The sequence below is a fragment of the Haliotis cracherodii genome, unplaced genomic scaffold (genome assembly GCF_022045235.1).
Source record: "Haliotis cracherodii isolate W230 unplaced genomic scaffold, xgHalCrac1.p SCAF_44, whole genome shotgun sequence".
Taxonomy (NCBI): Eukaryota; Metazoa; Mollusca; class Gastropoda; order Lepetellida; family Haliotidae; genus Haliotis; species Haliotis cracherodii.
This window is the reverse complement of record NW_027266302.1, coordinates 1-27,318: the sequence shown is the minus strand read 5'-3', so window position 1 is coordinate 27,318 and position 27,318 is coordinate 1. Positions and strand designations below refer to the sequence as shown.

Genomic DNA, 27,318 nt, shown 5'->3' with positions numbered 1-27,318 from the left:
ACTCGATCCGGCCTCTCGTCTCAAACATTCACTTTTCGTTGATGCATGGTAGCCTATATTGTTCTGGTAATATTAACATCCAAACGACGAAGACCCCTACTAATATCGTGCTATTAAGACAGGCAAAAAGACTTAATCTGTGACGACCGATCGAGTGATCTAAACACCTATGTATATATGTTACTGTTCGGGGCTTCGCGCCCTAAGTGCTTGTGTCCCGAGATCCTCGTCTTAGTAGACTGTTTTCCTGAAAGTAAAATCCCCGTTACTTACTTGTTATGACAAAGTTAGTTTCAACTTTATTGAAGTGACCAAAATTATGTTTCCAGAAATATACTGTCAAATGTTTTCTGTTGCAAAATGGCGAAGTCGTCAGAAAAACGTGCTTCATTGTCGTTGTTTGAACGCTTGTTCTAGCTTATCATAGACAATACTGATGAGTGTTGTGTTTTACTTTCATAGTTAGATATATTGAGAATTGACAGGCAAGGTTTAAAATGCAAAAACTTGAGTCTCAAGGCTAAAAATGTGCTTTTGAAAGTAGCGATGTCTACAATTTAGACTGGGTCGCTTCATTGGAAACATCACGTGTGGCTTTGAACTTCACCCGTGAGTGTTGCTATTGTAACCGAAATGTAGCCAAATGTTTTTACTACCTAACTGTGTTGTTGAAATTGAAACTTTCCTTGATTAAGAAGTGATTATTCGGATACAAATACACGAAAAAGCACACGCGCTTGTAAGCGTGCAGCTATCAGCCACAACAAGCAAGGTGTCTCCTCCGACGTCCGCGCCTCCGGAGTATCAGCCGGGCCGTCTGTGGGGAAGTGTCATTCGCTCTCTGTGCTTCTCTCGTAGCTGACGTGAATTTTTACCACTCAAACTTACCACTATGGCTGATGCTGCTGCTGCCCCCGCTGCTGTCAAGACTCCCAAGAAGAAGGCTGCTGCCAAGCCTAAGAAGGCTGCCGCACATCCTACCTATTTGGAGATGATCAAGAAAGCTATTTCATCCCTGAAGGAGAGGGGTGGTTCTTCCCGACAGGCTGTTCTGAAATACATCTTGGCCAACTACAAGGTTGGTGACAACCAGGTGGCCATCAATGCTCGCATCAAGACTGCTTTGAAAAATGGAGTCAAGAACGGCGCACTGAAGCAATCAAAGGGAACTGGAGCCGCTGGATCATTCCGTCTTGGCGAGGCAAAGAAAGCCGAAAAACCCAAGAAGGCTAAGGCAGCTGCCAAACCAAAGAAGGCTGCCAAATCCCCCAAGAAAGTCAAGAAGCCAGCTGCTGCCAAGAACCCAAAACAGCCACTAAGAAGGCCGCTAAGTCACCAAAGAAGGTGAAGGCTGCAGCCAAGCCCAAGAAGGCGAAGACACCCAAGAAGGCAGCAGCCAAACCCAAGAAGGTCAAGACCCCCAAGAAGAAGGCAGTCAAGCCAAAGAAGGCTTAAGCTCTCATTGTCACGCCTTCGCTCCACATTTCTGTGGTCCAAAGGCCCTTTTCAGGGCCATCCAAATACCCCAAAAGAAAACTTGAAAACACTGATAACAAAACAATAAATATTTATATTAGCAGTATAGCAGAAATAAAGTGCAGGTTCTTGTGGTAACAGAGATAACGTAGCAGCAACGCACATAACACGCATATGTGATGATGATAAAGGTACGTCAGGGATTTTATTGTGTGTGTGTGTTGGGGTGGGGGGTGGGGGGTAGTGTGTCTTCACACTAATGACTGTTGTTATGCTTGTTTATTAACCCCCAAAATGGGTGTCTGTTGGAAAGTGAGGCGATTAGTGTCGTTGATAGATATAATATCCTTGAGTGCAGACTTCCTATGTGTGTAGCTGCACATGCACGTTGTGTTCAAAGGTGTAAAACGGCGATAAGGGCCAGACATCCGCGGGGTGTTTTACCGACACACGCCTCGCCTATGCACGACTTTTCATATAGAGCGCCAAGAGTTGTGCGCCCTTGGTCGTGTGCGTTTCGCCTAGCCCCCTACCTGCAACATGTCACATCTACCTGTTGTATGGCGAGAGAAATGTATGGAAATCCTTTCTAATAAGTCTAAAGTACGTTTGCAAGCGATCAGCTAGAACGGGGAACATAAAATAGCTGGTTTATCACACAGTCGCATCGTTTTTTTCCATATTTTTAAAGCGTGTCAACAGTGATCAGCTTGCTCACAGCTTTCAAAATACATTTTCCAGCAGCAAGCCAGTGAACTCCTATTGACAGGCGCTCTGTACGATCTAACTCTTTCTCCTTTTCTTATCTGTGTAGGCAAAGAGATGTGAGCCGAGACTTAACACGAACAACATTATGATTTTACATGTATATATTATATATTCATGCTTTGAAAGTAAGAAAGTAAGTAAAATAGTCAATTATCGGTGCACGCAAACACCTTTAAGTGGCGAAAAGGACGTACATGCCTTCAGAATAGTTGACGAGTTGGGTGAACTGACAACTGAATATGATCACATGTATAGTGGAAAAGTCCTTTCTGTAAAGGTATGTAAGAATACATGGCTGGCAGCTATGTCTTTGAGCAGACATGCATGAGTGGGTCCATTTACAAGGAAATAAAAGTGTATGATTACATCAGATGTGAATGAGGCAAGTGCACCTTATGGTCGAAAAAGAAAAAAGTGGGAATCGCATAGCAAAAATGTCTACTGCACCCGGTGTTCCCAGGCGGTCACCCATCCAAGTACTCTCCGGGCCCGACGTTGCTTAACTTCGGTGATCGGACGAGAACCGGTGTTTTCAACGTGGTATGGCCGTAGACAATGCTTATCGGCAAACTTTAGCTACATATACACACCGCACATTGGTAAAAAGACATTGCCATGAAAACAGCATGCTCGCGTTTTCAGCGGGTTCAGTAGACATGTTGTGTTTGTTGATTTATGATGTATATTTACAGGGATTAAAATCTACAAAATCTAGCCGTTGTAAAAACATGTGATCACTGTTTAACACGAGGCCCGGCACACTCGCTCACTCGATCCGGCCTCTCGTCTCAAACATTCACTTTTCGTTGATGCATGGTAGCCTATATTGTTCTGGTAATATTAACATCCAAACGACGAAGACCCCTACTAATATCGTGCTATTAAGACAGGCAAAAAGACTTAATCTGTGACGACCGATCGAGTGATCTAAACACCTATGTATATATGTTACTGTTCGGGGCTTCGCGCCCTAAGTGCTTGTGTCCCGAGATCCTCGTCTTAGTAGACTGTTTTCCTGAAAGTAAAATCCCCGTTACTTACTTGTTATGACAAAGTTAGTTTCAACTTTATTGAAGTGACCAAAATTATGTTTCCAGAAATATACTGTCAAATGTTTTCTGTTGCAAAATGGCGAAGTCGTCAGAAAAACGTGCTTCATTGTCGTTGTTTGAACGCTTGTTCTAGCTTATCATAGACAATACTGATGAGTGTTGTGTTTTACTTTCATAGTTAGATATATTGAGAATTGACAGGCAAGGTTTAAAATGCAAAAACTTGAGTCTCAAGGCTAAAAATGTGCTTTTGAAAGTAGCGATGTCTACAATTTAGACTGGGTCGCTTCATTGGAAACATCACGTGTGGCTTTGAACTTCACCCGTGAGTGTTGCTATTGTAACCGAAATGTAGCCAAATGTTTTTACTACCTAACTGTGTTGTTGAAATTGAAACTTTCCTTGATTAAGAAGTGATTATTCGGATACAAATACACGAAAAAGCACACGCGCTTGTAAGCGTGCAGCTATCAGCCACAACAAGCAAGGTGTCTCCTCCGACGTCCGCGCCTCCGGAGTATCAGCCGGGCCGTCTGTGGGGAAGTGTCATTCGCTCTCTGTGCTTCTCTCGTAGCTGACGTGAATTTTTACCACTCAAACTTACCACTATGGCTGATGCTGCTGCTGCCCCCGCTGCTGTCAAGACTCCCAAGAAGAAGGCTGCTGCCAAGCCTAAGAAGGCTGCCGCACATCCTACCTATTTGGAGATGATCAAGAAAGCTATTTCATCCCTGAAGGAGAGGGGTGGTTCTTCCCGACAGGCTGTTCTGAAATACATCTTGGCCAACTACAAGGTTGGTGACAACCAGGTGGCCATCAATGCTCGCATCAAGACTGCTTTGAAAAATGGAGTCAAGAACGGCGCACTGAAGCAATCAAAGGGAACTGGAGCCGCTGGATCATTCCGTCTTGGCGAGGCAAAGAAAGCCGAAAAACCCAAGAAGGCTAAGGCAGCTGCCAAACCAAAGAAGGCTGCCAAATCCCCCAAGAAAGTCAAGAAGCCAGCTGCTGCCAAGAAACCCAAAACAGCCACTAAGAAGGCCGCTAAGTCACCAAAGAAGGTGAAGGCTGCAGCCAAGCCCAAGAAGGCGAAGACACCCAAGAAGGCAGCAGCCAAACCCAAGAAGGTCAAGACCCCCAAGAAGAAGGCAGTCAAGCCAAAGAAGGCTTAAGCTCTCATTGTCACGCCTTCGCTCCACATTTCTGTGGTCCAAAGGCCCTTTTCAGGGCCATCCAAATACCCCAAAAGAAAACTTGAAAACACTGATAACAAAACAATAAATATTTATATTAGCAGTATAGCAGAAATAAAGTGCAGGTTCTTGTGGTAACAGAGATAACGTAGCAGCAACGCACATAACACGCATATGTGATGATGATAAAGGTACGTCAGGGATTTTATTGTGTGTGTGTGTTGGGGTGGGGGTGGGGGGGTAGTGTGTCTTCACACTAATGACTGTTGTTATGCTTGTTTATTAACCCCCAAAATGGGTGTCTGTTGGAAAGTGAGGCGATTAGTGTCGTTGATAGATATAATATCCTTGAGTGCAGACTTCCTATGTGTGTAGCTGCACATGCACGTTGTGTTCAAAGGTGTAAAACGGCGATAAGGGCCAGACATCCGCGGGGTGTTTTACCGACACACGCCTCGCCTATGCACGACTTTTCATATAGAGCGCCAAGAGTTGTGCGCCCTTGGTCGTGTGCGTTTCGCCTAGCCCCCTACCTGCAACATGTCACATCTACCTGTTGTATGGCGAGAGAAATGTATGGAAATCCTTTCTAATAAGTCTAAAGTACGTTTGCAAGCGATCAGCTAGAACGGGGAACATAAAATAGCTGGTTTATCACACAGTCGCATCGTTTTTTTCCATATTTTTAAAGCGTGTCAACAGTGATCAGCTTGCTCACAGCTTTCAAAATACATTTTCCAGCAGCAAGCCAGTGAACTCCTATTGACAGGCGCTCTGTACGATCTAACTCTTTCTCCTTTTCTTATCTGTGTAGGCAAAGAGATGTGAGCCGAGACTTAACACGAACAACATTATGATTTTACATGTATATATTATATATTCATGCTTTGAAAGTAAGAAAGTAAGTAAAATAGTCAATTATCGGTGCACGCAAACACCTTTAAGTGGCGAAAAGGACGTACATGCCTTCAGAATAGTTGACGAGTTGGGTGAACTGACAACTGAATATGATCACATGTATAGTGGAAAAGTCCTTTCTGTAAAGGTATGTAAGAATACATGGCTGGCAGCTATGTCTTTGAGCAGACATGCATGAGTGGGTCCATTTACAAGGAAATAAAAGTGTATGATTACATCAGATGTGAATGAGGCAAGTGCACCTTATGGTCGAAAAAGAAAAAAGTGGGAATCGCATAGCAAAAATGTCTACTGCACCCGGTGTTCCCAGGCGGTCACCCATCCAAGTACTCTCCGGGCCCGACGTTGCTTAACTTCGGTGATCGGACGAGAACCGGTGTTTTCAACGTGGTATGGCCGTAGACAATGCTTATCGGCAAACTTTAGCTACATATACACACCGCACATTGGTAAAAAGACATTGCCATGAAAACAGCATGCTCGCGTTTTCAGCGGGTTCAGTAGACATGTTGTGTTTGTTGATTTATGATGTATATTTACAGGGATTAAAATCTACAAAATCTAGCCGTTGTAAAAACATGTGATCACTGTTTAACACGAGGCCCGGCACACTCGCTCACTCGATCCGGCCTCTCGTCTGAAACATTCACTTTTCGTTGATGCATGGTAGCCTATATTGTTCTGGTAATATTAACATCCAAACGACGAAGACCCCTACTAATATCGTGCTATTAAGACAGGCAAAAAGACTTAATCTGTGACGACCGATCGAGTGATCTAAACACCTATGTATATATGTTACTGTTCGGGGCTTCGCGCCCTAAGTGCTTGTGTCCCGAGATCCTCGTCTTAGTAGACTGTTTTCCTGAAAGTAAAATCCCCGTTACTTACTTGTTATGACAAAGTTAGTTTCAACTTTATTGAAGTGACCAAAATTATGTTTCCAGAAATATACTGTCAAATGTTTTCTGTTGCAAAATGGCGAAGTCGTCAGAAAAACGTGCTTCATTGTCGTTGTTTGAACGCTTGTTCTAGCTTATCATAGACAATACTGATGAGTGTTGTGTTTTACTTTCATAGTTAGATATATTGAGAATTGACAGGCAAGGTTTAAAATGCAAAAACTTGAGTCTCAAGGCTAAAAATGTGCTTTTGAAAGTAGCGATGTCTACAATTTAGACTGGGTCGCTTCATTGGAAACATCACGTGTGGCTTTGAACTTCACCCGTGAGTGTTGCTATTGTAACCGAAATGTAGCCAAATGTTTTTACTACCTAACTGTGTTGTTGAAATTGAAACTTTCCTTGATTAAGAAGTGATTATTCGGATACAAATACACGAAAAAGCACACGCGCTTGTAAGCGTGCAGCTATCAGCCACAACAAGCAAGGTGTCTCCTCCGACGTCCGCGCCTCCGGAGTATCAGCCGGGCCGTCTGTGGGGAAGTGTCATTCGCTCTCTGTGCTTCTCTCGTAGCTGACGTGAATTTTTACCACTCAAACTTACCACTATGGCTGATGCTGCTGCTGCCCCCGCTGCTGTCAAGACTCCCAAGAAGAAGGCTGCTGCCAAGCCTAAGAAGGCTGCCGCACATCCTACCTATTTGGAGATGATCAAGAAAGCTATTTCATCCCTGAAGGAGAGGGGTGGTTCTTCCCGACAGGCTGTTCTGAAATACATCTTGGCCAACTACAAGGTTGGTGACAACCAGGTGGCCATCAATGCTCGCATCAAGACTGCTTTGAAAAATGGAGTCAAGAACGGCGCACTGAAGCAATCAAAGGGAACTGGAGCCGCTGGATCATTCCGTCTTGGCGAGGCAAAGAAAGCCGAAAAACCCAAGAAGGCTAAGGCAGCTGCCAAACCAAAGAAGGCTGCCAAATCCCCCAAGAAAGTCAAGAAGCCAGCTGCTGCCAAGAAACCCAAAACAGCCACTAAGAAGGCCGCTAAGTCACCAAAGAAGGTGAAGGCTGCAGCCAAGCCCAAGAAGGCGAAGACACCCAAGAAGGCAGCAGCCAAACCCAAGAAGGTCAAGACCCCCAAGAAGAAGGCAGTCAAGCCAAAGAAGGCTTAAGCTCTCATTGTCACGCCTTCGCTCCACATTTCTGTGGTCCAAAGGCCCTTTTCAGGGCCATCCAAATACCCCAAAAGAAAACTTGAAAACACTGATAACAAAACAATAAATATTTATATTAGCAGTATAGCAGAAATAAAGTGCAGGTTCTTGTGGTAACAGAGATAACGTAGCAGCAACGCACATAACACGCATATGTGATGATGATAAAGGTACGTCAGGGATTTTATTGTGTGTGTGTGTTGGGGTGGGGGTGGGGGGTAGTGTGTCTTCACACTAATGACTGTTGTTATGCTTGTTTATTAACCCCCAAAATGGGTGTCTGTTGGAAAGTGAGGCGATTAGTGTCGTTGATAGATATAATATCCTTGAGTGCAGACTTCCTATGTGTGTAGCTGCACATGCACGTTGTGTTCAAAGGTGTAAAACGGCGATAAGGGCCAGACATCCGCGGGGTGTTTTACCGACACACGCCTCGCCTATGCACGACTTTTCATATAGAGCGCCAAGAGTTGTGCGCCCTTGGTCGTGTGCGTTTCGCCTAGCCCCCTACCTGCAACATGTCACATCTACCTGTTGTATGGCGAGAGAAATGTATGGAAATCCTTTCTAATAAGTCTAAAGTACGTTTGCAAGCGATCAGCTAGAACGGGGAACATAAAATAGCTGGTTTATCACACAGTCGCATCGTTTTTTTCCATATTTTTAAAGCGTGTCAACAGTGATCAGCTTGCTCACAGCTTTCAAAATACATTTTCCAGCAGCAAGCCAGTGAACTCCTATTGACAGGCGCTCTGTACGATCTAACTCTTTCTCCTTTTCTTATCTGTGTAGGCAAAGAGATGTGAGCCGAGACTTAACACGAACAACATTATGATTTTACATGTATATATTATATATTCATGCTTTGAAAGTAAGAAAGTAAGTAAAATAGTCAATTATCGGTGCACGCAAACACCTTTAAGTGGCGAAAAGGACGTACATGCCTTCAGAATAGTTGACGAGTTGGGTGAACTGACAACTGAATATGATCACATGTATAGTGGAAAAGTCCTTTCTGTAAAGGTATGTAAGAATACATGGCTGGCAGCTATGTCTTTGAGCAGACATGCATGAGTGGGTCCATTTACAAGGAAATAAAAGTGTATGATTACATCAGATGTGAATGAGGCAAGTGCACCTTATGGTCGAAAAAGAAAAAAGTGGGAATCGCATAGCAAAAATGTCTACTGCACCCGGTGTTCCCAGGCGGTCACCCATCCAAGTACTCTCCGGGCCCGACGTTGCTTAACTTCGGTGATCGGACGAGAACCGGTGTTTTCAACGTGGTATGGCCGTAGACAATGCTTATCGGCAAACTTTAGCTACATATACACACCGCACATTGGTAAAAAGACATTGCCATGAAAACAGCATGCTCGCGTTTTCAGCGGGTTCAGTAGACATGTTGTGTTTGTTGATTTATGATGTATATTTACAGGGATTAAAATCTACAAAATCTAGCCGTTGTAAAAACATGTGATCACTGTTTAACACGAGGCCCGGCACACTCGCTCACTCGATCCGGCCTCTCGTCTGAAACATTCACTTTTCGTTGATGCATGGTAGCCTATATTGTTCTGGTAATATTAACATCCAAACGACGAAGACCCCTACTAATATCGTGCTATTAAGACAGGCAAAAAGACTTAATCTGTGACGACCGATCGAGTGATCTAAACACCTATGTATATATGTTACTGTTCGGGGCTTCGCGCCCTAAGTGCTTGTGTCCCGAGATCCTCGTCTTAGTAGACTGTTTTCCTGAAAGTAAAATCCCCGTTACTTACTTGTTATGACAAAGTTAGTTTCAACTTTATTGAAGTGACCAAAATTATGTTTCCAGAAATATACTGTCAAATGTTTTCTGTTGCAAAATGGCGAAGTCGTCAGAAAAACGTGCTTCATTGTCGTTGTTTGAACGCTTGTTCTAGCTTATCATAGACAATACTGATGAGTGTTGTGTTTTACTTTCATAGTTAGATATATTGAGAATTGACAGGCAAGGTTTAAAATGCAAAAACTTGAGTCTCAAGGCTAAAAATGTGCTTTTGAAAGTAGCGATGTCTACAATTTAGACTGGGTCGCTTCATTGGAAACATCACGTGTGGCTTTGAACTTCACCCGTGAGTGTTGCTATTGTAACCGAAATGTAGCCAAATGTTTTTACTACCTAACTGTGTTGTTGAAATTGAAACTTTCCTTGATTAAGAAGTGATTATTCGGATACAAATACACGAAAAAGCACACGCGCTTGTAAGCGTGCAGCTATCAGCCACAACAAGCAAGGTGTCTCCTCCGACGTCCGCGCCTCCGGAGTATCAGCCGGGCCGTCTGTGGGGAAGTGTCATTCGCTCTCTGTGCTTCTCTCGTAGCTGACGTGAATTTTTACCACTCAAACTTACCACTATGGCTGATGCTGCTGCTGCCCCCGCTGCTGTCAAGACTCCCAAGAAGAAGGCTGCTGCCAAGCCTAAGAAGGCTGCCGCACATCCTACCTATTTGGAGATGATCAAGAAAGCTATTTCATCCCTGAAGGAGAGGGGTGGTTCTTCCCGACAGGCTGTTCTGAAATACATCTTGGCCAACTACAAGGTTGGTGACAACCAGGTGGCCATCAATGCTCGCATCAAGACTGCTTTGAAAAATGGAGTCAAGAACGGCGCACTGAAGCAATCAAAGGGAACTGGAGCCGCTGGATCATTCCGTCTTGGCGAGGCAAAGAAAGCCGAAAAACCCAAGAAGGCTAAGGCAGCTGCCAAACCAAAGAAGGCTGCCAAATCCCCCAAGAAAGTCAAGAAGCCAGCTGCTGCCAAGAAACCCAAAACAGCCACTAAGAAGGCCGCTAAGTCACCAAAGAAGGTGAAGGCTGCAGCCAAGCCCAAGAAGGCGAAGACACCCAAGAAGGCAGCAGCCAAACCCAAGAAGGTCAAGACCCCCAAGAAGAAGGCAGTCAAGCCAAAGAAGGCTTAAGCTCTCATTGTCACGCCTTCGCTCCACATTTCTGTGGTCCAAAGGCCCTTTTCAGGGCCATCCAAATACCCCAAAAGAAAACTTGAAAACACTGATAACAAAACAATAAATATTTATATTAGCAGTATAGCAGAAATAAAGTGCAGGTTCTTGTGGTAACAGAGATAACGTAGCAGCAACGCACATAACACGCATATGTGATGATGATAAAGGTACGTCAGGGATTTTATTGTGTGTGTGTGTTGGGGTGGGGGTGGGGGGTAGTGTGTCTTCACACTAATGACTGTTGTTATGCTTGTTTATTAACCCCCAAAATGGGTGTCTGTTGGAAAGTGAGGCGATTAGTGTCGTTGATAGATATAATATCCTTGAGTGCAGACTTCCTATGTGTGTAGCTGCACATGCACGTTGTGTTCAAAGGTGTAAAACGGCGATAAGGGCCAGACATCCGCGGGGTGTTTTACCGACACACGCCTCGCCTATGCACGACTTTTCATATAGAGCGCCAAGAGTTGTGCGCCCTTGGTCGTGTGCGTTTCGCCTAGCCCCCTACCTGCAACATGTCACATCTACCTGTTGTATGGCGAGAGAAATGTATGGAAATCCTTTCTAATAAGTCTAAAGTACGTTTGCAAGCGATCAGCTAGAACGGGGAACATAAAATAGCTGGTTTATCACACAGTCGCATCGTTTTTTTCCATATTTTTAAAGCGTGTCAACAGTGATCAGCTTGCTCACAGCTTTCAAAATACATTTTCCAGCAGCAAGCCAGTGAACTCCTATTGACAGGCGCTCTGTACGATCTAACTCTTTCTCCTTTTCTTATCTGTGTAGGCAAAGAGATGTGAGCCGAGACTTAACACGAACAACATTATGATTTTACATGTATATATTATATATTCATGCTTTGAAAGTAAGAAAGTAAGTAAAATAGTCAATTATCGGTGCACGCAAACACCTTTAAGTGGCGAAAAGGACGTACATGCCTTCAGAATAGTTGACGAGTTGGGTGAACTGACAACTGAATATGATCACATGTATAGTGGAAAAGTCCTTTCTGTAAAGGTATGTAAGAATACATGGCTGGCAGCTATGTCTTTGAGCAGACATGCATGAGTGGGTCCATTTACAAGGAAATAAAAGTGTATGATTACATCAGATGTGAATGAGGCAAGTGCACCTTATGGTCGAAAAAGAAAAAAGTGGGAATCGCATAGCAAAAATGTCTACTGCACCCGGTGTTCCCAGGCGGTCACCCATCCAAGTACTCTCCGGGCCCGACGTTGCTTAACTTCGGTGATCGGACGAGAACCGGTGTTTTCAACGTGGTATGGCCGTAGACAATGCTTATCGGCAAACTTTAGCTACATATACACACCGCACATTGGTAAAAAGACATTGCCATGAAAACAGCATGCTCGCGTTTTCAGCGGGTTCAGTAGACATGTTGTGTTTGTTGATTTATGATGTATATTTACAGGGATTAAAATCTACAAAATCTAGCCGTTGTAAAAACATGTGATCACTGTTTAACACGAGGCCCGGCACACTCGCTCACTCGATCCGGCCTCTCGTCTGAAACATTCACTTTTCGTTGATGCATGGTAGCCTATATTGTTCTGGTAATATTAACATCCAAACGACGAAGACCCCTACTAATATCGTGCTATTAAGACAGGCAAAAAGACTTAATCTGTGACGACCGATCGAGTGATCTAAACACCTATGTATATATGTTACTGTTCGGGGCTTCGCGCCCTAAGTGCTTGTGTCCCGAGATCCTCGTCTTAGTAGACTGTTTTCCTGAAAGTAAAATCCCCGTTACTTACTTGTTATGACAAAGTTAGTTTCAACTTTATTGAAGTGACCAAAATTATGTTTCCAGAAATATACTGTCAAATGTTTTCTGTTGCAAAATGGCGAAGTCGTCAGAAAAACGTGCTTCATTGTCGTTGTTTGAACGCTTGTTCTAGCTTATCATAGACAATACTGATGAGTGTTGTGTTTTACTTTCATAGTTAGATATATTGAGAATTGACAGGCAAGGTTTAAAATGCAAAAACTTGAGTCTCAAGGCTAAAAATGTGCTTTTGAAAGTAGCGATGTCTACAATTTAGACTGGGTCGCTTCATTGGAAACATCACGTGTGGCTTTGAACTTCACCCGTGAGTGTTGCTATTGTAACCGAAATGTAGCCAAATGTTTTTACTACCTAACTGTGTTGTTGAAATTGAAACTTTCCTTGATTAAGAAGTGATTATTCGGATACAAATACACGAAAAAGCACACGCGCTTGTAAGCGTGCAGCTATCAGCCACAACAAGCAAGGTGTCTCCTCCGACGTCCGCGCCTCCGGAGTATCAGCCGGGCCGTCTGTGGGGAAGTGTCATTCGCTCTCTGTGCTTCTCTCGTAGCTGACGTGAATTTTTACCACTCAAACTTACCACTATGGCTGATGCTGCTGCTGCCCCCGCTGCTGTCAAGACTCCCAAGAAGAAGGCTGCTGCCAAGCCTAAGAAGGCTGCCGCACATCCTACCTATTTGGAGATGATCAAGAAAGCTATTTCATCCCTGAAGGAGAGGGGTGGTTCTTCCCGACAGGCTGTTCTGAAATACATCTTGGCCAACTACAAGGTTGGTGACAACCAGGTGGCCATCAATGCTCGCATCAAGACTGCTTTGAAAAATGGAGTCAAGAACGGCGCACTGAAGCAATCAAAGGGAACTGGAGCCGCTGGATCATTCCGTCTTGGCGAGGCAAAGAAAGCCGAAAAACCCAAGAAGGCTAAGGCAGCTGCCAAACCAAAGAAGGCTGCCAAATCCCCCAAGAAAGTCAAGAAGCCAGCTGCTGCCAAGAAACCCAAAACAGCCACTAAGAAGGCCGCTAAGTCACCAAAGAAGGTGAAGGCTGCAGCCAAGCCCAAGAAGGCGAAGACACCCAAGAAGGCAGCAGCCAAACCCAAGAAGGTCAAGACCCCCAAGAAGAAGGCAGTCAAGCCAAAGAAGGCTTAAGCTCTCATTGTCACGCCTTCGCTCCACATTTCTGTGGTCCAAAGGCCCTTTTCAGGGCCATCCAAATACCCCAAAAGAAAACTTGAAAACACTGATAACAAAACAATAAATATTTATATTAGCAGTATAGCAGAAATAAAGTGCAGGTTCTTGTGGTAACAGAGATAACGTAGCAGCAACGCACATAACACGCATATGTGATGATGATAAAGGTACGTCAGGGATTTTATTGTGTGTGTGTGTTGGGGTGGGGGTGGGGGGTAGTGTGTCTTCACACTAATGACTGTTGTTATGCTTGTTTATTAACCCCCAAAATGGGTGTCTGTTGGAAAGTGAGGCGATTAGTGTCGTTGATAGATATAATATCCTTGAGTGCAGACTTCCTATGTGTGTAGCTGCACATGCACGTTGTGTTCAAAGGTGTAAAACGGCGATAAGGGCCAGACATCCGCGGGGTGTTTTACCGACACACGCCTCGCCTATGCACGACTTTTCATATAGAGCGCCAAGAGTTGTGCGCCCTTGGTCGTGTGCGTTTCGCCTAGCCCCCTACCTGCAACATGTCACATCTACCTGTTGTATGGCGAGAGAAATGTATGGAAATCCTTTCTAATAAGTCTAAAGTACGTTTGCAAGCGATCAGCTAGAACGGGGAACATAAAATAGCTGGTTTATCACACAGTCGCATCGTTTTTTTCCATATTTTTAAAGCGTGTCAACAGTGATCAGCTTGCTCACAGCTTTCAAAATACATTTTCCAGCAGCAAGCCAGTGAACTCCTATTGACAGGCGCTCTGTACGATCTAACTCTTTCTCCTTTTCTTATCTGTGTAGGCAAAGAGATGTGAGCCGAGACTTAACACGAACAACATTATGATTTTACATGTATATATTATATATTCATGCTTTGAAAGTAAGAAAGTAAGTAAAATAGTCAATTATCGGTGCACGCAAACACCCTTAAGTGGCGAAAAGGACGTACATGCCTTCAGAATAGTTGACGAGTTGGGTGAACTGACAACTGAATATGATCACATGTATAGTGGAAAAGTCCTTTCTGTAAAGGTATGTAAGAATACATGGCTGGCAGCTATGTCTTTGAGCAGACATGCATGAGTGGGTCCATTTACAAGGAAATAAAAGTGTATGATTACATCAGATGTGAATGAGGCAAGTGCACCTTATGGTCGAAAAAGAAAAAAGTGGGAATCGCATAGCAAAAATGTCTACTGCACCCGGTGTTCCCAGGCGGTCACCCATCCAAGTACTCTCCGGGCCCGACGTTGCATAACTTCGGTGATCGGACGAGAACCGGTGTTTTCAACGTGGTATGGCCGTAGACAATGCTTATCGGCAAACTTTAGCTACATATACACACCGCACATTGGTAAAAAGACATTGCCATGAAAACAGCATGCTCGCGTTTTCAGCGGGTTCAGTAGACATGTTGTGTTTGTTTAATTTATGATGTATATTTACAGGGATTAAAATCTACAAAATCTAGCCGTTGTAAAAACATGTGATCACTGTTTAACACGAGGCCCGGCACACTCGCTCACTCGATCCGGCCTCTCGTCTCAAACATTCACTTTTCGTTGATGCATGGTAGCCTATATTGTTCTGGTAATATTAACATCCAAACGACGAAGACCCCTACTAATATCGTGCTATTAAGACAGGCAAAAAGACTTAATCTGTGACGACCGATCGAGTGATCTAAACACCTATGTATATATGTTACTGTTCGGGGCTTCGCGCCCTAAGTGCTTGTGTCCCGAGATCCTCGTCTTAGTAGACTGTTTTCCTGAAAGTAAAATCCCCGTTACTTACTTGTTATGACAAAGTTAGTTTCAACTTTATTGAAGTGACCAAAATTATGTTTCCAGAAATATACTGTCAAATGTTTTCTGTTGCAAAATGGCGAAGTCGTCAGAAAAACGTGCTTCATTGTCGTTGTTTGAACGCTTGTTCTAGCTTATCATAGACAATACTGATGAGTGTTGTGTTTTACTTTCATAGTTAGATATATTGAGAATTGACAGGCAAGGTTTAAAATGCAAAAACTTGAGTCTCAAGGCTAAAAATGTGCTTTTGAAAGTAGCGATGTCTACAATTTAGACTGGGTCGCTTCATTGGAAACATCACGTGTGGCTTTGAACTTCACCCGTGAGTGTTGCTATTGTAACCGAAATGTAGCCAAATGTTTTTACTACCTAACTGTGTTGTTGAAATTGAAACTTTCCTTGATTAAGAAGTGATTATTCGGATACAAATACACGAAAAAGCACACGCGCTTGTAAGCGTGCAGCTATCAGCCACAACAAGCAAGGTGTCTCCTCCGACGTCCGCGCCTCCGGAGTATCAGCCGGGCCGTCTGTGGGGAAGTGTCATTCGCTCTCTGTGCTTCTCTCGTAGCTGACGTGAATTTTTACCACTCAAACTTACCACTATGGCTGATGCTGCTGCTGCCCCCGCTGCTGTCAAGACTCCCAAGAAGAAGGCTGCTGCCAAGCCTAAGAAGGCTGCCGCACATCCTACCTATTTGGAGATGATCAAGAAAGCTATTTCATCCCTGAAGGAGAGGGGTGGTTCTTCCCGACAGGCTGTTCTGAAATACATCTTGGCCAACTACAAGGTTGGTGACAACCAGGTGGCCATCAATGCTCGCATCAAGACTGCTTTGAAAAATGGAGTCAAGAACGGCGCACTGAAGCAATCAAAGGGAACTGGAGCCGCTGGATCATTCCGTCTTGGCGAGGCAAAGAAAGCCGAAAAACCCAAGAAGGCTAAGGCAGCTGCCAAACCAAAGAAGGCTGCCAAATCCCCCAAGAAAGTCAAGAAGCCAGCTGCTGCCAAGAAACCCAAAACAGCCACTAAGAAGGCCGCTAAGTCACCAAAGAAGGTGAAGGCTGCAGCCAAGCCCAAGAAGGCGAAGACACCCAAGAAGGCAGCAGCCAAACCCAAGAAGGTCAAGACCCCCAAGAAGAAGGCAGTCAAGCCAAAGAAGGCTTAAGCTCTCATTGTCACGCCTTCGCTCCACATTTCTGTGGTCCAAAGGCCCTTTTCAGGGCCATCCAAATACCCCAAAAGAAAACTTGAAAACACTGATAACAAAACAATAAATATTTATATTAGCAGTATAGCAGAAATAAAGTGCAGGTTCTTGTGGTAACAGAGATAACGTAGCAGCAACGCACATAACACGCATATGTGATGATGATAAAGGTACGTCAGGGATTTTATTGTGTGTGTGTGTTGGGGTGGGGGTGGGGGGTAGTGTGTCTTCACACTAATGACTGTTGTTATGCTTGTTTATTAACCCCCAAAATGGGTGTCTGTTGGAAAGTGAGGCGATTAGTGTCGTTGATAGATATAATATCCTTGAGTGCAGACTTCCTATGTGTGTAGCTGCACATGCACGTTGTGTTCAAAGGTGTAAAACGGCGATAAGGGCCAGACATCCGCGGGGTGTTTTACCGACACACGCCTCGCCTATGCACGACTTTTCATATAGAGCGCCAAGAGTTGTGCGCCCTTGGTCGTGTGCGTTTCGCCTAGCCCCCTACCTGCAACATGTCACATCTACCTGTTGTATGGCGAGAGAAATGTATGGAAATCCTTTCTAATAAGTCTAAAGTACGTTTGCAAGCGATCAGCTAGAACGGGGAACATAAAATAGCTGGTTTATCACACAGTCGCATCGTTTTTTTCCATATTTTTAAAGCGTGTCAACAGTGATCAGCTTGCTCACAGCTTTCAAAATACATTTTCCAGCAGCAAGCCAGTGAACTCCTATTGACAGGCGCTCTGTACGATCTAACTCTTTCTCCTTTTCTTATCTGTGTAGGCAAAGAGATGTGAGCCGAGACTTAACACGAACAACATTATGATTTTACATGTATATATTATATATTCATGCTTTGAAAGTAAGAAAGTAAGTAAAATAGTCAATTATCGGTGCACGCAAACACCTTTAAGTGGCGAAAAGGACGTACATGCCTTCAGAATAGTTGACGAGTTGGGTGAACTGACAACTGAATATGATCACATGTATAGTGGAAAAGTCCTTTCTGTAAAGGTATGTAAGAATACATGGCTGGCAGCTATGTCTTTGAGCAGACATGCATGAGTGGGTCCATTTACAAGGAAATAAAAGTGTATGATTACATCAGATGTGAATGAGGCAAGTGCACCTTATGGTCGAAAAAGAAAAAAGTGGGAATCGCATAGCAAAAATGTCTACTGCACCCGGTGTTCCCAGGCGGTCACCCATCCAAGTACTCTCCGGGCCCGACGTTGCTTAACTTCGGTGATCGGACGAGAACCGGTGTTTTCAACGTGGTATGGCCGTAGACAATGCTTATCGGCAAACTTTAGCTACATATACACACCGCACATTGGTAAAAAGACATTGCCATGAAAACAGCATGCTCGCGTTTTCAGCGGGTTCAGTAGACATGTTGTGTTTGTTGATTTATGATGTATATTTACAGGGATTAAAATCTACAAAATCTAGCCGTTGTAAAAACATGTGATCACTGTTTAACACGAGGCCCGGCACACTCGCTCACTCGATCCGGCCTCTCGTCTGAAACATTCACTTTTCGTTGATGCATGGTAGCCTATATTGTTCTGGTAATATTAACATCCAAACGACGAAGACCCCTACTAATATCGTGCTATTAAGACAGGCAAAAAGACTTAATCTGTGACGACCGATCGAGTGATCTAAACACCTATGTATATATGTTACTGTTCGGGGCTTCGCGCCCTAAGTGCTTGTGTCCCGAGATCCTCGTCTTAGTAGACTGTTTTCCTGAAAGTAAAATCCCCGTTACTTACTTGTTATGACAAAGTTAGTTTCAACTTTATTGAAGTGACCAAAATTATGTTTCCAGAAATATACTGTCAAATGTTTTCTGTTGCAAAATGGCGAAGTCGTCAGAAAAACGTGCTTCATTGTCGTTGTTTGAACGCTTGTTCTAGCTTATCATAGACAATACTGATGAGTGTTGTGTTTTACTTTCATAGTTAGATATATTGAGAATTGACAGGCAAGGTTTAAAATGCAAAAACTTGAGTCTCAAGGCTAAAAATGTGCTTTTGAAAGTAGCGATGTCTACAATTTAGACTGGGTCGCTTCATTGGAAACATCACGTGTGGCTTTGAACTTCACCCGTGAGTGTTGCTATTGTAACCGAAATGTAGCCAAATGTTTTTACTACCTAACTGTGTTGTTGAAATTGAAACTTTCCTTGATTAAGAAGTGATTATTCGGATACAAATACACGAAAAAGCACACGCGCTTGTAAGCGTGCAGCTATCAGCCACAACAAGCAAGGTGTCTCCTCCGACGTCCGCGCCTCCGGAGTATCAGCCGGGCCGTCTGTGGGGAAGTGTCATTCGCTCTCTGTGCTTCTCTCGTAGCTGACGTGAATTTTTACCACTCAAACTTACCACTATGGCTGATGCTGCTGCTGCCCCCGCTGCTGTCAAGACTCCCAAGAAGAAGGCTGCTGCCAAGCCTAAGAAGGCTGCCGCACATCCTACCTATTTGGAGATGATCAAGAAAGCTATTTCATCCCTGAAGGAGAGGGGTGGTTCTTCCCGACAGGCTGTTCTGAAATACATCTTGGCCAACTACAAGGTTGGTGACAACCAGGTGGCCATCAATGCTCGCATCAAGACTGCTTTGAAAAATGGAGTCAAGAACGGCGCACTGAAGCAATCAAAGGGAACTGGAGCCGCTGGATCATTCCGTCTTGGCGAGGCAAAGAAAGCCGAAAAACCCAAGAAGGCTAAGGCAGCTGCCAAACCAAAGAAGGCTGCCAAATCCCCCAAGAAAGTCAAGAAGCCAGCTGCTGCCAAGAAACCCAAAACAGCCACTAAGAAGGCCGCTAAGTCACCAAAGAAGGTGAAGGCTGCAGCCAAGCCCAAGAAGGCGAAGACACCCAAGAAGGCAGCAGCCAAACCCAAGAAGGTCAAGACCCCCAAGAAGAAGGCAGTCAAGCCAAAGAAGGCTTAAGCTCTCATTGTCACGCCTTCGCTCCACATTTCTGTGGTCCAAAGGCCCTTTTCAGGGCCATCCAAATACCCCAAAAGAAAACTTGAAAACACTGATAACAAAACAATAAATATTTATATTAGCAGTATAGCAGAAATAAAGTGCAGGTTCTTGTGGTAACAGAGATAACGTAGCAGCAACGCACATAACACGCATATGTGATGATGATAAAGGTACGTCAGGGATTTTATTGTGTGTGTGTGTTGGGGTGGGGGTGGGGGGTAGTGTGTCTTCACACTAATGACTGTTGTTATGCTTGTTTATTAACCCCCAAAATGGGTGTCTGTTGGAAAGTGAGGCGATTAGTGTCGTTGATAGATATAATATCCTTGAGTGCAGACTTCCTATGTGTGTAGCTGCACATGCACGTTGTGTTCAAAGGTGTAAAACGGCGATAAGGGCCAGACATCCGCGGGGTGTTTTACCGACACACGCCTCGCCTATGCACGACTTTTCATATAGAGCGCCAAGAGTTGTGCGCCCTTGGTCGTGTGCGTTTCGCCTAGCCCCCTACCTGCAACATGTCACATCTACCTGTTGTATGGCGAGAGAAATGTATGGAAATCCTTTCTAATAAGTCTAAAGTACGTTTGCAAGCGATCAGCTAGAACGGGGAACATAAAATAGCTGGTTTATCACACAGTCGCATCGTTTTTTTCCATATTTTTAAAGCGTGTCAACAGTGATCAGCTTGCTCACAGCTTTCAAAATACATTTTCCAGCAGCAAGCCAGTGAACTCCTATTGACAGGCGCTCTGTACGATCTAACTCTTTCTCCTTTTCTTATCTGTGTAGGCAAAGAGATGTGAGCCGAGACTTAACACGAACAACATTATGATTTTACATGTATATATTATATATTCATGCTTTGAAAGTAAGAAAGTAAGTAAAATAGTCAATTATCGGTGCACGCAAACACCTTTAAGTGGCGAAAAGGACGTACATGCCTTCAGAATAGTTGACGAGTTGGGTGAACTGACAACTGAATATGATCACATGTATAGTGGAAAAGTCCTTTCTGTAAAGGTATGTAAGAATACATGGCTGGCAGCTATGTCTTTGAGCAGACATGCATGAGTGGGTCCATTTACAAGGAAATAAAAGTGTATGATTACATCAGATGTGAATGAGGCAAGTGCACCTTATGGTCGAAAAAGAAAAAAGTGGGAATCGCATAGCAAAAATGTCTACTGCACCCGGTGTTCCCAGGCGGTCACCCATCCAAGTACTCTCCGGGCCCGACGTTGCTTAACTTCGGTGATCGGACGAGAACCGGTGTTTTCAACGTGGTATGGCCGTAGACAATGCTTATCGGCAAACTTTAGCTACATATACACACCGCACATTGGTAAAAAGACATTGCCATGAAAACAGCATGCTCGCGTTTTCAGCGGGTTCAGTAGACATGTTGTGTTTGTTGATTTATGATGTATATTTACAGGGATTAAAATCTACAAAATCTAGCCGTTGTAAAAACATGTGATCACTGTTTAACACGAGGCCCGGCACACTCGCTCACTCGATCCGGCCTCTCGTCTGAAACATTCACTTTTCGTTGATGCATGGTAGCCTATATTGTTCTGGTAATATTAACATCCAAACGACGAAGACCCCTACTAATATCGTGCTATTAAGACAGGCAAAAAGACTTAATCTGTGACGACCGATCGAGTGATCTAAACACCTATGTATATATGTTACTGTTCGGGGCTTCGCGCCCTAAGTGCTTGTGTCCCGAGATCCTCGTCTTAGTAGACTGTTTTCCTGAAAGTAAAATCCCCGTTACTTACTTGTTATGACAAAGTTAGTTTCAACTTTATTGAAGTGACCAAAATTATGTTTCCAGAAATATACTGTCAAATGTTTTCTGTTGCAAAATGGCGAAGTCGTCAGAAAAACGTGCTTCATTGTCGTTGTTTGAACGCTTGTTCTAGCTTATCATAGACAATACTGATGAGTGTTGTGTTTTACTTTCATAGTTAGATATATTGAGAATTGACAGGCAAGGTTTAAAATGCAAAAACTTGAGTCTCAAGGCTAAAAATGTGCTTTTGAAAGTAGCGATGTCTACAATTTAGACTGGGTCGCTTCATTGGAAACATCACGTGTGGCATGTCTACAATTTAGACTGGGTCGCTTCATTGGAAACATCACGTGTGGCTTTGAACTTCACCCGTGAGTGTTGCTATTGTAACCGAAATGTAGCCAAATGTTTTTACTACCTAACTGTGTTGTTGAAATTGAAACTTTCCTTGATTAAGAAGTGATTATTCGGATACAAATACACGAAAAAGCACACGCGCTTGTAAGCGTGCAGCTATCAGCCCACAACAAGCAAGGTGTCTCCTCCGACGTCCGCGCCTCCGGAGTATCAGCCGGGCCGTCTGTGGGGAAGTGTCATTCGCTCTCTGTGCTTCTCTCGTAGCTGACGTGAATTTTTACCACTCAAACTTACCACTATGGCTGATGCTGCTGCTGCCCCCGCTGCTGTCAAGACTCCCAAGAAGAAGGCTGCTGCCAAGCCCTAAGAAGGCTGCCGCACATCCTACCTATTTGGAGATGATCAAGAAAGCTATTTCATCCCTGAAGGAGAGGGGTGGTTCTTCCCGACAGGCTGTTCTGAAATACATCTTGGCCAACTACAAGGTTGGTGACAACCAGGTGGCCATCAATGCTCGCATCAAGACTGCTTTGAAAAATGGAGTCAAGAACGGCGCACTGAAGCAATCAAAGGGAACTGGAGCCGCTGGATCATTCCGTCTTGGCGAGGCAAAGAAAGCCGAAAAACCCAAGAAGGCTAAGGCAGCTGCCAAACCAAAGAAGGCTGCCAAATCCCCCAAGAAAGTCAAGAAGCCAGCTGCTGCCAAGAAACCCAAAACAGCCACTAAGAAGGCCGCTAAGTCACCAAAGAAGGTGAAGGCTGCAGCCAAGCCCAAGAAGGCGAAGACACCCAAGAAGGCAGCAGCCAAACCCAAGAAGGTCAAGACCCCCCAAGAAGAAGGCAGTCAAGCCAAAGAAGGCTTAAGCTCTCATTGTCACGCCTTCGCTCCACATTTCTGTGGTCCAAAGGCCCTTTTCAGGGCCATCCAAATACCCCAAAAGAAAACTTGAAAACACTGATAACAAAACAATAAATATTTATATTAGCAGTATAGCAGAAATAAAGTGCAGGTTCTTGTGGTAACAGAGATAACGTAGCAGCAACGCACATAAACACGCATATGTGATGATGATAAAGGTACGTCAGGGATTTTATTGTGTGTGTGTGTTGGGGTGGGGGTGGGGGGGTAGTGTGTCTTCACACTAATGACTGTTGTTATGCTTGTTTATTAACCCCCAAAATGGGTGTCTGTTGGAAAGTGAGGCGATTAGTGTCGTTGATAGATATAATATCCTTGAGTGCAGACTTCCTATGTGTGTAGCTGCACATGCACGTTGTGTTCAAAAGGTGTAAAACGGCGATAAGGGCCAGAACATCCGCGGGGTGTTTTACCGACACACGCCTCGCCTATGCACGACTTTTCATATAGAGCGCCAAGAGTTGTGCGCCCTTGGTCGTGTGCGTTTCGCCTAGCCCCCTACCTGCAACATGTCACATCTACCTGTTGTATGGCGAGAGAAATGTATGGAAATCCTTTCTAATAAGTCTAAAGTACGTTTGCAAGCGATCAGCTAGAACGGGGAACATAAAATAGCTGGTTTATCACACAGTCGCATCGTTTTTTTTCCATATTTTTAAAGCGTGTCAACAGTGATCAGCTTGCTCACAGCTTTCAAAATACATTTTCCAGCAGCAAGCCAGTGAACTCCTATTGACAGGCGCTCTGTACGATCTAACTCTTTCTCCTTTTCTTATCTGTGTAGGCAAAGAGATGTGAGCCGAGACTTAACACGAACAACATTATGATTTTACATGTATATATTATATATTCATGCTTTGAAAGTAAGAAAGTAAGTAAAATAGTCAATTATCGGTGCACGCAAACACCTTTAAGTGGCGAAAAGGACGTACATGCCTTCAGAATAGTTGACGAGTTGGGTGAACTGACAACTGAATATGATCACATGTATAGTGGAAAAGTCCTTTCTGTAAAGGTATGTAAGAATACATGGCTGGCAGCTATGTCTTTGAGCAGACATGCATGAGTGGGTCCATTTACAAGGAAATAAAAGTGTATGATTACATCAGATGTGAATGAGGCAAGTGCACCTTATGGTCGAAAAAAGAAAAAAGTGGGAATCGCATAGCAAAAATGTCTACTGCACCCGGTGTTCCCAGGCGGTCACCCATCCAAGTACTCTCCGGGCCCGACGTTGCTTAACTTCGGTGATCGGACGAGAACCGGTGTTTTCAACGTGGTATGGCCGTAGACAATGCTTATCGGCAAACTTTAGCTACATATACACACCGCACATTGGTAAAAAGACATTGCCATGGAAAACAGCATGCTCGCGTTTTCAGCGGGTTCAGTAGACATGTTGTGTTTGTTGATTTATGATGTATATTTACAGGGATTAAAATCTACAAAATCTAGCCGTTGTAAAAACATGTGATCACTGTTTAACACGAGGCCCGGCACACTCGCTCACTCGATCCGGCCTCTCGTCTGAAACATTCACTTTTCGTTGATGCATGGTAGCCTATATTGTTCTGGTAATATTAACATCCAAACGACGAAGACCCCTACTAATATCGTGCTATTAAGACAGGCAAAAAGACTTAATCTGTGACGACCGATCGAGTGATCTAAACACCTATGTATATATGTTACTGTTCGGGGCTTCGCGCCCTAAGTGCTTGTGTCCCGAGATCCTCGTCTTAGTAGACTGTTTTCCTGAAAGTAAAATCCCCGTTACTTACTTGTTATGACAAAGTTAGTTTCAACTTTATTGAAGTGACCAAAATTATGTTTCCAGAAATATACTGTCAAATGTTTTCTGTTGCAAAATGGCGAAGTCGTCAGAAAAACGTGCTTCATTGTCGTTGTTTGAACGCTTGTTCTAGCTTATCATAGACAATACTGATGAGTGTTGTGTTTTACTTTCATAGTTAGATATATTGAGAATTGACAGGCAAGGTTTAAAATGCAAAAACTTGAGTCTCAAGGCTAAAAATGTGCTTTTGAAAGTAGCGATGTCTACAATTTAGACTGGGTCGCTTCATTGGAAACATCACGTGTGGCTTTGAACTTCACCCGTGAGTGTTGCTATTGTAACCGAAATGTAGCCAAATGTTTTTACTACCTAACTGTGTTGTTGAAATTGAAACTTTCCTTGATTAAGAAGTGATTATTCGGATACAAATACACGAAAAAGCACACGCGCTTGTAAGCGTGCAGCTATCAGCCACAACAAGCAAGGTGTCTCCTCCGACGTCCGCGCCTCCGGAGTATCAGCCGGGCCGTCTGTGGGGAAGTGTCATTCGCTCTCTGTGCTTCTCTCGTAGCTGACGTGAATTTTTACCACTCAAACTTACCACTATGGCTGATGCTGCTGCTGCCCCCGCTGCTGTCAAGACTCCCAAGAAGAAGGCTGCTGCCAAGCCTAAGAAGGCTGCCGCACATCCTACCTATTTGGAGATGATCAAGAAAGCTATTTCATCCCTGAAGGAGAGGGGTGGTTCTTCCCGACAGGCTGTTCTGAAATACATCTTGGCCAACTACAAGGTTGGTGACAACCAGGTGGCCATCAATGCTCGCATCAAGACTGCTTTGAAAAATGGAGTCAAGAACGGCGCACTGAAGCAATCAAAGGGAACTGGAGCCGCTGGTTCATTCCGTCTTGGCGAGGCAAAGAAAGCCGAAAAACCCAAGAAGGCTAAGGCAGCTGCCAAACCAAAGAAGGCTGCCAAATCCCCCAAGAAAGTCAAGAAGCCAGCTGCTGCCAAGAAACCCAAAACAGCCACTAAGAAGGCCGCTAAGTCACCAAAGAAGGTGAAGGCTGCAGCCAAGCCCAAGAAGGCGAAGACACCCAAGAAGGCAGCAGCCAAACCCAAGAAGGTCAAGACCCCCAAGAAGAAGGCAGTCAAGCCAAAGAAGGCTTAAGCTCTCATTGTCACGCCTTCGCTCCACATTTCTGTGGTCCAAAGGCCCTTTTCAGGGCCATCCAAATACCCCAAAAAGAAAACTTGAAAACACTGATAACAAAACAATAAATATTTATATTAGCAGTATAGCAGAAATAAAGTGCAGGTTCTTGTGGTAACAGAGATAACGTAGCAGCAACGCACATAACACGCATATGTGATGATGATAAAGGTACGTCAGGGATTTTATTGTGTGTGTGTGTTGGGGTGGGGGTGGGGGGTAGTGTGTCTTCACACTAATGACTGTTGTTATGCTTGTTTATTAACCCCCAAAATGGGTGTCTGTTGGAAAGTGAGGCGATTAGTGTCGTTGATAGATATAATATCCTTGAGTGCAGACTTCCTATGTGTGTAGCTGCCACATGCACGTTGTGTTCAAAGGTGTAAAACGGCGATAAGGGCCAGACATCCGCGGGGTGTTTTACCGACACACGCCTCGCCTATGCACGACTTTTCATATAGAGCGCCAAGAGTTGTGCGCCCTTGGTCGTGTGCGTTTCGCCTAGCCCCCTACCTGCAACATGTCACATCTACCTGTTGTATGGCGAGAGAAATGTATGGAAATCCTTTCTAATAAGTCTAAAGTACGTTTGCAAGCGATCAGCTAGAACGGGGAACATAAAATAGCTGGTTTATCACACAGTCGCATCGTTTTTTTCCATATTATTAAAGCGTGTCAACAGTGATCAGCTTGCTCACAGCTTTCAAAATACATTTTCCAGCAGCAAGCCAGTGAACTCCTATTGACAGGCGCTCTGTACGATCTAACTCTTTCTCCTTTTCTTATCTGTGTAGGCAAAGAGATGTGAGCCGAGACTTAACACGAACAACATTATGATTTTACATGTATATATTATATATTCATGCTTTGAAAGTAAGAAAGTAAGTAAAATAGTCAATTATCGGTGCACGCAAACACCTTTAAGTGCGAAAAGGACGTACATGCCTTCAGAATAGTTGACGAGTTGGGTGAACTGACAACTGAATATGATCACATGTATAGTGGAAAAGTCCTTTCTGTAAAGGTATGTAAGAATACATGGCTGGCAGCTATGTCTTTGAGCAGACATGCATGAGTGGGTCCATTTACAAGGAAATAAAAGTGTATGATTACATCAGATGTGAATGAGGCAAGTGCACCTTATGGTCGAAAAAGAAAAAAGTGGGAATCGCATAGCAAAAATGTCTACTGCACCCGGTGTTCCCCAGGCGGTCACCCATCCAAGTACTCTCCGGGCCCGACGTTGCTTAACTTCGGTGATCGGACGAGAACCGGTTGTTTTCAACGTGGTATGGCCGTAGACAATGCTTATCGGCAAACTTTAGCTACATATACACACCGCACATTGGTAAAAAGACATTGCCATGAAAACAGCATGCTCGCGTTTTCAGCGGGTTCAGTAGACATGTTGTGTTTGTTGATTTATGATGTATATTTACAGGGATTAAAATCTACAAAATCTAGCCGTTGTAAAAACATGTGATCACTGTTTAACACGAGGCCCGGCACACTCGCTCACTCGATCCGGCCTCTCGTCTGAAACATTCACTTTTCGTTGATGCATGGTAGCCTATATTGTTCTGGTAATATTAACATCCAAACGACGAAGACCCCTACTAATATCGTGCTATTAAGACAGGCAAAAAGACTTAATCTGTGACGA

General features: G+C 44.0%; 4 protein-coding genes, 9 non-coding genes and 1 pseudogene across 13 annotated transcripts; 5 read left to right on the top strand and 9 right to left on the bottom strand.

The window, feature by feature from the left end:
* Positions 1-2,679: 2,679 nt before the first annotated feature.
* Positions 2,680-2,798, bottom strand: LOC139441791 (5S ribosomal RNA). Its single transcript, XR_011651651.1, has one exon. It is a non-coding gene; the product is annotated as a 5S ribosomal RNA (ribosomal RNA).
* A 1,106-nt stretch (positions 2,799-3,904) lies between these two features.
* Positions 3,905-4,417, top strand: LOC139441778 (histone 24-like; the record flags this gene model as incomplete). The annotated part of the gene is made up of 1 exon (XM_071222560.1): positions 3,905-4,417. A coding segment is annotated over exon 1 (513 nt), but the record flags the coding sequence as incomplete, so codon positions are not given.
* Positions 4,418-5,692: 1,275 nt separating this feature from the next.
* On the bottom strand, positions 5,693-5,811 carry LOC139441790 (5S ribosomal RNA). Its single transcript, XR_011651650.1, has one exon. It is a non-coding gene; the product is annotated as a 5S ribosomal RNA (ribosomal RNA).
* A 1,106-nt stretch (positions 5,812-6,917) lies between these two features.
* LOC139441780 (histone 24-like) lies at positions 6,918-7,430 on the top strand (the record flags this gene model as incomplete). The annotated part of the gene is made up of 1 exon (XM_071222561.1): positions 6,918-7,430. A coding segment is annotated over exon 1 (513 nt), but the record flags the coding sequence as incomplete, so codon positions are not given.
* A 1,274-nt stretch (positions 7,431-8,704) lies between these two features.
* Positions 8,705-8,823, bottom strand: LOC139441789 (5S ribosomal RNA). The gene has a single exon (XR_011651649.1). It is a non-coding gene; the product is annotated as a 5S ribosomal RNA (ribosomal RNA).
* Positions 8,824-9,929: 1,106 nt separating this feature from the next.
* Positions 9,930-10,442, top strand: LOC139441781 (histone 24-like; the record flags this gene model as incomplete). Its single annotated transcript, XM_071222562.1, has 1 exon — positions 9,930-10,442. A coding segment is annotated over exon 1 (513 nt), but the record flags the coding sequence as incomplete, so codon positions are not given.
* A 1,274-nt stretch (positions 10,443-11,716) lies between these two features.
* Positions 11,717-11,835, bottom strand: LOC139441812 (5S ribosomal RNA). Its single transcript, XR_011651670.1, has one exon. It is a non-coding gene; the product is annotated as a 5S ribosomal RNA (ribosomal RNA).
* A 1,106-nt stretch (positions 11,836-12,941) lies between these two features.
* Positions 12,942-13,454, top strand: LOC139441782 (histone 24-like; the record flags this gene model as incomplete). Its single annotated transcript, XM_071222563.1, has 1 exon — positions 12,942-13,454. A coding segment is annotated over exon 1 (513 nt), but the record flags the coding sequence as incomplete, so codon positions are not given.
* A 1,274-nt stretch (positions 13,455-14,728) lies between these two features.
* On the bottom strand, positions 14,729-14,847 carry LOC139441806 (5S ribosomal RNA). Its single transcript, XR_011651664.1, has one exon. It is a non-coding gene; the product is annotated as a 5S ribosomal RNA (ribosomal RNA).
* A 1,107-nt stretch (positions 14,848-15,954) lies between these two features.
* LOC139441785 (uncharacterized) lies at positions 15,955-25,502 on the top strand (annotated as a pseudogene).
* On the bottom strand, positions 17,742-17,860 carry LOC139441811 (5S ribosomal RNA). Its single transcript, XR_011651669.1, has one exon. It is a non-coding gene; the product is annotated as a 5S ribosomal RNA (ribosomal RNA).
* LOC139441810 (5S ribosomal RNA) lies at positions 20,754-20,872 on the bottom strand. The gene has a single exon (XR_011651668.1). It is a non-coding gene; the product is annotated as a 5S ribosomal RNA (ribosomal RNA).
* Positions 23,824-23,942, bottom strand: LOC139441800 (5S ribosomal RNA). Its single transcript, XR_011651659.1, has one exon. It is a non-coding gene; the product is annotated as a 5S ribosomal RNA (ribosomal RNA).
* A 1,335-nt stretch (positions 25,503-26,837) lies between the features above and the next one.
* On the bottom strand, positions 26,838-26,958 carry LOC139441809 (5S ribosomal RNA). The gene has a single exon (XR_011651667.1). It is a non-coding gene; the product is annotated as a 5S ribosomal RNA (ribosomal RNA).
* Positions 26,959-27,318: the final 360 nt, after the last annotated feature.